General features: G+C 42.1%; 1 protein-coding gene across 6 annotated transcripts in view; it reads right to left on the bottom strand.

Annotated features, from left to right (window-relative positions):
• Sbno1 (strawberry notch homolog 1) overlaps positions 1-9,859 on the bottom strand; it is a 54,943-nt gene that overhangs the window by 4,665 nt on the left and 40,419 nt on the right. For all 6 annotated transcript variants that reach the window (XM_029533533.1, XM_029533531.1, XM_021222490.2 and 3 more), the window contains 6 exons: positions 8,278-8,352; positions 3,313-3,459; positions 3,137-3,231; positions 2,965-3,057; positions 1,056-1,193; positions 186-262 (listed from right to left, as the gene is read on the bottom strand). In XM_029533533.1, the coding sequence (XP_029389393.1) occupies positions 186-262; positions 1,056-1,193; positions 2,965-3,057; positions 3,137-3,231; positions 3,313-3,459; positions 8,278-8,352 (625 nt within the window). The remainder of the gene's footprint in view (positions 1-185; positions 263-1,055; positions 1,194-2,964; positions 3,058-3,136; positions 3,232-3,312; positions 3,460-8,277; positions 8,353-9,859) is intronic.

The following is a 9,859-nucleotide window of genomic DNA, read 5'->3' on the forward strand; positions in this document are numbered from 1 at the left end:
AAAAAAAAAAAAAAAGAAAATGTTCTTAGAGACAGGCATTATGGCTCAGGTCTACCGTTGTTGAACTTGGGAAGTAGAAGCAACAGGATCACAAAGGAAACTCAGCGCCCTGCCCCCCGAAAAAGAAAAAAAAAAAAAACTTCATTCCACGCAAAGAACTCAGTGGGGCTACAGGAAGCACTGACCAGTACGCGTGAGCACAAGTGTCTGCAGAGGAGTTGTACTGATCCAGCCAGTGAACCAGGGCGTCATCAGAGACCACCTGCAAAGAAAAAGGACAACCACATTGCAACAACTGGATAGCTAACCTAGTCACTAACACAGAGGCTGTCAGCATCGACAACAGCATCATCTTCACCAGGAAGTCCAGCCCCCATGTGTAGCAGAATGGAAATACCACCAAGAAAGGTATCCAAAGCCCCTCATGGACTGATCTTTGCAGAGAGTTGAATAGTTACTTCCAAATAAAAGTGCCCAGAAAGTTAAGATAACACTTTTCAGAAGGTACAAAAGTTATTTTGGGAAAAGCATTGACCATTTTCTGGAAATTTATAGGATGAAAGCATGCAGCATACTCATGGCAAATCAAAAGCTGGTTGGAAGGACTGTCCCTAACTAAATTGTTGCAGGTCCTGGGTATTGAAGATCACATGCTTATCTTGTCTCAATGGGCAGTAATCTTAAAACTGCAACAGCAGTGTATAAAAAACTTGCTAGGGATAGAGATATGGCTCAGAGGTTAAGGGATCCCTGCTCTTACAGAGGTCCTGAGTTCAAATCCCAGCAATCACATGGTGGCTCACAACCATCTGTGATGGGGTCCGATGTCCTCTTCTGGTGTGTCTGAAGACAGTTACAGTATACTCATACAAATGAAATAAATCTTAAAACAAACAAACAAACAAACAACAACAACAACAAAAACCCCATAAAACCAAAACAAACGTCTTTCTATTGTACAAGAATCACCATCCTTGAGCCCAGGAACTCTGAAGACGCAGCTTCCTATCATGAAGCAAGCACTGACACAGCACAATATGTAAGTGAGGAAATACCTTCTTATATTTCTTTTTCAGATCAGCATAAATTTCTAATTTGAGTTGCTTCCCAGTGTTTGGTCGGTAAATTAAAAATAGTTTCTTCTTAGGGTTCACTTCTTTAACTAAGATTGCAGTTTTTTTGTTGTTTCTTATCTATTAAAGGAACAACAGAAAACATATAAGAATTTGATCCTACATAATTAAAAATATTCTATCATAATATCACAGCAGCAAATTCAGTACAAAAGATACACCAGCTAGGTATGTAAGTAATATAACTGCAAGTCCATGCTTCAGGCTACTCTGTTAATTCTGACTAAACTAAGAGTCATCAAAGTGTTTGCTAGCTTTGAACTCAGGGTATTCCTACCTCAAGCTCCAATGTGAGCTCCTATGCTTGTATCCACACAATTTTTTTTTTTTTTTTTTTTTTTTAAGACAAGGTTTTTCCCTGTGATCCTGGCTAGCCTAGAATTCAGAGGTTGCCTGCCTCTGTCTTCCAAGTGTTGGGCTTAAAGGGGTGTGCCATCACCTCCCAGTTATGAATGTGTTTTTTATTATAATCACCCCATCTTCCCCTAGACCCCCAGAGCCAATTTAAAACATTCCCCTTCCCAACTCCATGCCTTGCACTAACGTACTAATGTAATGTGTATGGGCGTGGGACTGTCTACTGGAGTGGCACAACTTATCAGTTGAGCCTCTTTCCTGTTGCCAACAGCTTCTGGCAACATATGACTTTGCAACTCCCTTCTCATCCACAGAGAACTTAGAAACTGTCAGAGTAATCCCACATGCTCACTGAACACTTCTGTTCTTTGTACATGAAATCACAGCAGAGAAGCCTCAAAGGTTAAAGGGAAACAAAACAAAACAAAAACTTTTTTTGAGACGAGGTTTCTCTGTAACTCCTGGCTGTTCTTGAACTCAGAGATCTACCTGCTTCTGCCTCTGAAGTGCTGGGATCAAAGGTGTGCACCAGCACTGCCCAATAAGAAATTCTTTAACAGTCAGAGAAAAGCAAATAATTCTACCATTAAATAATAAAAATTAGAAGAATATCATCAAATTATGATATTAATACAATATCCAAAAAGTTAATTATTGGAAAAGGCTGGCATGGTACGGCAGGCAGTACATGCCTGTAACCTGGCATTTTGGAGTCTCATGTTTATTTAAAGCCAGCCTTGATACACAGAGAGAAACTGAACCAAGTTGGTGGCTACAGGTTCCACCTCTAGACCTTGAAGGAAACATTTAATGTACTCAAGAAAATTTATACCACTGTGGGTGTCACTGCATTAACCACATCTCTGATGTACCAGAGGCACAACTCAACAGCAATCAAACTCACATAGGCCCTCCTAAGGCCTGGCCTACTCCAAAGCGAACACTAGGCAGACAAAGGCAACAAAAGGCAAGCAGGAGCCACTGGGTGGTTCAGAAGAGATTATGCTGATCCACAGGATTAAGACCAAAGGCTAACAGAAGACTCTGCTCTGCAATCACTACACAGAAACATAACTACTCTAGTTCAAGGGGGATTTGATGCCCTTTCTAGCCTTTGTATGTACAGGCCCACAGCCTATACAGATAAACATGAAAACAAAACATTCTATAAGCAAAATAACATTAAGCCTGATCTGGCATGCACACCCATATACATAATAGATGAATAACTAAACATTTTAATGGCTAAGTTGAGCCTTGCACAATGGTGGCTACAGTGTCAGAAAGAGTGACCATTGTGAATTCAAGGCTAGTCTAATCAACAACAGTTTTCCAGGACAGCCAGCAATACATTATGAGATCTGTCTCGAAAAGGAAAGGAAAAGGAAAAGGAAAAGGAAAAACCTGAAGCCATAAAAATAAGTACAAAGAACAAGCATTCTTGGTAAGATTCTGAAGGAAATTCAATCTGTACCTGCAACGATAAGTAAAAGCCATCATCTGGTCCAGTCAGCTCTGCCCAAATCTTGGTTGCTTCCTCCCAGGACATTCCCCTCTCCACACTAATCTGTGAAAGACATGCAGATGTAAATGGAGCTCATGTATTTGACTGCTCCTGTGGAACATGTAAGTATATGTAGACTTACTGTGTATAACTCTACATGGCCGGAGGTTGAATACCCTGGAGTTAGAAACTTCTTGACATCGCTCTTCCTCACCTTCTCATCTCCAGAACCCAGATCTTAAGACACAGACAGCAGTGTGTAAGTGGAGAGGTCCTCTGGACCAGAAGCTCAGAGTACAGTTAGGTGTCCCCACTCACCTAGGATTCCCATGTCATATCTTCCATTCTTCTTGGCATTCTGAACAACTGCAGTAAGTGTGTCTGCAAAATACTGAAACAGGGCGTTCTGCTGATGCACCTCCATGCCCAGGATTCTGTTTAAGAATTTTCCTATATTGTTATAGTCTGCAAAGACAAGGTTATAAGAAAAATGCCATGAATTCCCTTGGTATTCTTCAGCTAATCAAGCCTTCAAGGTCTCACTTGTGGAGGAGCCCTCTCCCCAGTTTGCAGGGCTCTCACTGTGGAGCTGCAGTAGCCTGGTGTTGGGTCCCGCCTGCCTCCACTGGCAACTCTAAGCATTGTATTGCGCCTCTTACAGACACGCTAAGAGTTGCTCCCCCGGACGTCCCAGAACACAGCGTCCTCGGACCGCCCACTGTCAACGCCCACTCGTCGCCCGGACCAACCACCAATGTCGTCATGCCTACTCAATTGGACCCGCCTTCTGGACACAGCTCCGCTGAAGATCGGACCGCGCACCATTGCGACGATGCGGCGCTGAGAGACACACTCAGCAGAGACAATGGGACATGCGGGAGAGGGTTGGGTTCTCCCGCGTGTAATTAATAAATAGTATTCTTTCTTTCTTTTTTTTTTTTTTTTTTTTTTTGGTTTTTCGAGACAGGGTTTCTCTGTATAGCTCTGGCTGTCCTGGAACTCACTTGGTAGACCAGGCTGGCCTCGAACTCAGAAATCCGCCTGCCTCTGCCTCCCGAGTGCTGGGATTAAAGGCCTGCGCCACCAGGCCCGGCTTAATAGTATTCTTTCTTGTAGCTCATCTCTATTTTCAGGAAGCTTAGCTCTGCAGTACGAACCCACCCCAAGGAGTTTTCTGCCCACGCAGACACGGCGCCGGTCTGCGTGACACAGAGAAACATTACAGCCTGGCACCAGCAAAGTAGCACAAGCTGCAAGACAGTCCAGCTTCCTACTTTTCCTTGAATTGAACACAATTTAGCACCAACAGTGTTCCCCAATATCTAGTCTTTTAGATTTAATTTATCGTATGTTTATTTTCCGCATATGGGTAAGTTTTGGACTGGAAGAGCAGCCAGTGCTCTTAGACACTAAGCCATTCCTCCAACCCTATTTACGTTTTTTTTTTTTTAAAAAGATTTATTTATTATATGTAAATACACTGTAGCTATCTTCAGACATTTCAGAAGAGGGCGTCACATCTCGTTATGGATGGTTGTGAGCCTCCATGTGGTTGCTGGGATTTGAACTCTGGACCTTCGGAAGAGCAGTCGGGTGCTCTTACCCACTGAGCTATCACACCAGCCCCTATTTACGTTTTTAAAGATAGGGTTTCCTTGTATTCTTGTTTGTCCTGGAACTCACTCTGCAGACCAGACTGACCTTGAACTCAGAGCTCCCCCTGCCTCTGCCTCCTAAATGCAGGGAATTGAAGCATGGTGTGTGTGAGCGTTGTATACCAGAGTCAGGAAGACTGAGCTCAGACCCTCTGTAAACTCTTACCTGGTAAGCCATGGCTGGAGAGCACAAATTCTTTTGTTTTGAGACAGTCTCTATCTTGTCTCAAATTGCTCAATGGTGGAATTGATTACAACTTTGTACCACCACACTCAGCTTTCCAACACTAATTAATTAATTAATTAATTAAGGGCAGGTTTATTGGGAAGCTGCACTCAGGCGAATTCATTGGTTCCAAGGACCAAGGCCATGGAAGTGGCCATGTAAAAAAGGGAGGGGAAGGGAGAAAGAAAGAGGCACTCACAGAGGGAAGAGGGAGAGAGTGAGAGGGATGGATGGAGAGAGGAAGACCCCAACATTAAATTTTACCTTCAAGATCAACTGTTAAATGGATGACTCTCAACCCTACATTAAATTTTACCTTCAAGATCAACTGTTAAATGGATGACTCTCAACCCTGGAAGTAGAATGCCTGGAACTTTGGAAAACTATGCATGTCTGAAGTGTTTCTGGACTCAGATATTTTGTTTGTTTGTTTTTCAAGATTTTTGTTTGTTTGTTTGTTTTTCTGTATAGCCCTGGCTGTCCTGAAACTCCCTCTGTAGACCAGGCTGACCTCAATCTCGCAGACATCTGCCAGCCTCTGCCTCCCTAGAGCTGGAATTAAAAGGTATGCACCACTACTCGGCTCCAGATACTTTTTTTTTTTTTTTTTTTTGGTTTTTCGAGACAGGGACTCACTCTGTAGACCAGGCTGGCCTCGAACTCAGAAATCCGCCTGCCTCTGCCTCCCGAGTGCTGGGATTAAAGGCGTGCGCCACCACGCCTGGCTTTTCCAGGTACTTTTTAAAAAATTCAGCCACATTACAGTATGTTTAGCCCATGGATTCGGCATTTCTTTAAACCTCAACAGACAGGTTAACTTAGCTTACAACTGTAATGCAAGCATTTGGGAGGCTGAGACAGGTGGACTGATACAAGGTGAAGGCCAACTTTGGTTACATAGTAAGTTCTAGCATAGACTACACAATAATAGCCAGTCAAAACAACAACAGTGACAAAAACAAACAAACAACAACAAATAAAAGGGACCCCCCCGCCCCAAACACCATGAGGCTGACCATATCTGCAGTCAGTGCTGGTCATAAAGGTCTGGTCCAAGTGCATGCTGCTTATGCCAGTATGTAGGGATGAAGGCATTTGGTTCAAGACCTACACCAGACTACAGAGTTAAGTTAAAGATGAACTTGAATCATGCAATGACATCTTGTCTCAAAAATAAAAAGAGCACTCAAGGGCAGAGGCAGATGGATGCCTTTTAGTTTCAGGACCAGCCTGGTCTACATAATGAGTTCCAGGACAGCCAGGGAGACACACAAAGACTCAGTTTCAGTAACAAAACACCAAACAAGCAAGCAAGCAAGCAAACAAAGAAACGAGAGTTGTTTCAGCATCAATAGGTTTAAGACAGTTCAAGATCTAGCCAGAACGATTGAGGTCATTGCCAAAAAACATTTGGAGAATAAGGTCTGCATGAATACAAAATAATCCTATTAGGGAATCTAAGGAGACAGACTATAGCCCAAACAGGACTGCTGAAGGATATCTGGGTGCACTGTGAATCCAAGATTATGTTATTTACTGGAACAAACCTATTTCTAGTTGAGGCATGGCGCAGCCTCAGCTTACACTGTCTGCCTGAACACTGTCAACTGGGTCAAGTCAAACTGAGGCCAAGAGGTGGAACAAGCAGCCAGCTGACAGCGAGTGGACATAGGATTATTAACCAAAGCACAGAGAGTAAGGGGGAACCAGGAGAACAAGACCAACAGGAAGTAGAAGGGAGGGAAATGTAGCTAGAAGGAGTTTCTTTGAGGAGGTCAGGCAGCTAGGTGTTTTCTCTGCCTCTCTGACCTAACAGGCTTTCACCACAGCATCTGGCTCCCAAGTCCTCATTGGTAAAACTAAAAGATTGAGATTATGTTCAAAAATAACATAAGACGCTGTTGGAATAATATTTTTCTTAAAAGAGATGATCCGTAATTTGTGAGCACACGTCTGAGAGAGATCAAGAAATCCGGGATAGGACAGACATGGAGCTTTTTGCTTACTTTTAACAATTCCCATGCATAGAAACAGATGTTAAAAATAAATGAGCAATTAAACAACAAAGTATAAAGGAGGTTTCAAGCTGACACCTTTAGTCCCAGCACTTGGAAGGCAAAGGCCAGCAGGTCTCTGAGTTCAAGGCTAGCCTGGTACAGACCGAGTTCCAGGACAGCCAGGGCTACACAGAGAGATCCTGTCTCAGGAAAACAAAACAAACAGCTCAGTGGAGTACCTTTTTACTAGTATATAGAAGGTTCTGGATTACATTCTAGAACTACCTGTAATCCCAGCACTAGTGTCTAAGGCAAAATATTGCTATGAGACCAATAGGGTCAGTCTAGCCAAGAGTGTGACTGTGTCACAAAAAATACAAAATCACAGAGTTGGTGCAATGACTCAACTTATCAAAGTGCTCATCATCCTAGTCTGATGGATGTGGTCACTAGATCCAGTGGCTCCTCTCCTTAATTCAAGAAATTCTAGGGGCTGGTGAGATGGCTCAGTGGGTAAGAGCACCCGACTATTCTTCCAAAGGTCCGGAGTTCAAATCCCAGCAACCACATGGTGGCTCACAACCATCCGTAACAAGACCTGACGCCCTCTTCTGGAGTATCTGAAGACAGCTACAGTGTACTTACATATAATGAATAAATAAATCTTTAAAAAAAAAAAAAAAAAAAAAAAAAAGAAATTCTATAGTGGGGGCTGGAAAGATGGACCAGAGGTTAAGAGCACTAGCGGCAAGCTGGGTGTGGCGGCGCACGCCTTTAATCCTAGCACTTGGGAGGTAGAGGCAGGCAGCTTTCTGAGTTGGAGGCCATTCTGGTCAATTTCCAGCAACCACATAGTGACTCACAGACATCTATAATGAGGTCTGGTGCCCTCTTCTGGCTTGCAAATATACATGCAGGCAGAACACTATATATATAAAATGAATAAATACATTAAAAAAGAAAAAGAAGGGATGGAGAGATGGCTCAGTGGTTAAGAGCACCGACTGCTCTTCCAAAGGTCTTGAGTCCAAACCCCAGCAACCACAATGTGGCTCACAACCATCTCAAGATCTGACATCCTCTTTTGGAGTGTCTGAAGACAGCTACAGTGTACTTACACATAAATAAATAAATAAATAAATAAATAAATAAATAAATAAATAAATAAATGAAAAACTCTATCTGAGGAGAGGAGACAGAAACAGGAAACAACACCCAGAAACTCAAATGCCAATTGGCTTAGAGTAGGCAGTGCAGCCATAGAAACAGACTGTCTCAAAAGCAAAGTGCAAAGAGAGAACCAGATTTCTCCAGTCATCCATGTGAGTTGAGGTTTCTTTAGTGTACAACAGCATAAGGAAGGCCCCACTAACCCAAGTTACATGCACATACAGTATGACATTACCTTTATCAAGAGTAAGAATTCCTGAGCGATCTTCTACATTAATCAAGCCCACTCCTATCAGTCCTTGCCGAACGTCTATAAGAAAACAAAATTATGAAAACATCTTCACAATCCAAATAACTCAACGAGCTGTTGATCTAGCATGAAGGTTTGACATACAGAGGCTGGGAGAGATGGCTCAGCAATCAAGAACACTGGTTGCTCTTCCAAAGGACAGGCAGGGTTTAATTCAGTACCTCAAGACTCATAACTGAGGATCTCAATACCTTCACACAAACATATACTCAGGCAAAATGCCATTGCACATGAAATAAAAATGAATTAACCTATGCATCTTGCTCTACTCCAATCACCTGAATTGAACTGGGAACCAATATACCCGATAATCTCTATCCAATCCAAAACCCTAAACCACTAAACTTCACATTGAGTGCCTGGTTTCTCTGTTTTCTGGTGTTTTTGATAGTACTGGAGATTGAACTCCAGGCTGTTATCACTAAAACTTCCACTAGCCCTTCATTAAAACAGCACTTAATAGGTTGAGGCAGAACAGCTTCAAGTTAAAAGTTCAACATAGGTCAGTTCCAGGCTAACCTGAGTTTAAGTGTGTCTCAAAAAAACAAAATAGAACCGCCAAGATTACTCAGTAAGAATGCCTGCTGCCAAGTCTCTGACCTCCACATATGCTATGAACATTGATCACGTAGCCCTAACACACAACTAATTAAAAAAAAAAATTTAAAAAGAAAAACAAAAACCCTTATCTTTTAACAAGAACACCCTGTATATATTCTAGACCCTTTATCTAGAAGCCCAGATACAGAACTATAACAATTTTACACAAGTAAGATAATAGCTGACTATTGATTATGTAAAGACATCATAATGTTTTCGTTCAGGTTTTACCTAGAACTAATGTAAAACACCAAAAATGGTAAATTCTGAATAAACAGCTAGCATGCCACAGGAGACCTGATAGACCTCGTTTTGCATTCCAAGACAGGGTCTTGTCACATAGCCCTGGCAGTCATGTAACAAGATCTGTAGAACTCACAAAGATCCACGTGCCTCTGCCTCTCCAGTGCCAGGATTACAATCATCCAGCAGCAATGATAGGTCTAGTGGTACAACTGAGTGCTAGACATCTGACATAGTAGGCCCAAAACCATTTTCAATTCTAAGAACTGATGACCAAAAAGACAGAGGAATATGTGTGGTCTCCAACAAAGATATACCAATAAGATAATAGGATCAATATAGATCAGTAGGACTCCTTTCAGGAATGAATCCTACTGGATTAAAAATAAAAATTCACACACATGTAAAGATACCATATGCCAGCAAGTGCACAAACCTCATCAAAATAAAACTATTGAAAACTGTGTTTGCCCATCATGGTGATACACACTGCTATAAATTCCAGCAAAAAATGGCAGAGGCAGGGAGATCTCATTGAGAGTTCAAGGCCAGCTTGATCTATATTAGGATTTGCAGGCAAGCCAAGGCTGCATAATGAGACCTATATTAGAAGAAAACAAAAACAAAACAGAAGAGAAAAAACCAACTCTAAATTCCTGTCATA

Source organism: Mus pahari, chromosome 23 (genome assembly GCF_900095145.1).
Source record: "Mus pahari chromosome 23, PAHARI_EIJ_v1.1, whole genome shotgun sequence".
NCBI classification, from domain to species: Eukaryota; Metazoa; Chordata; class Mammalia; order Rodentia; family Muridae; genus Mus; species Mus pahari.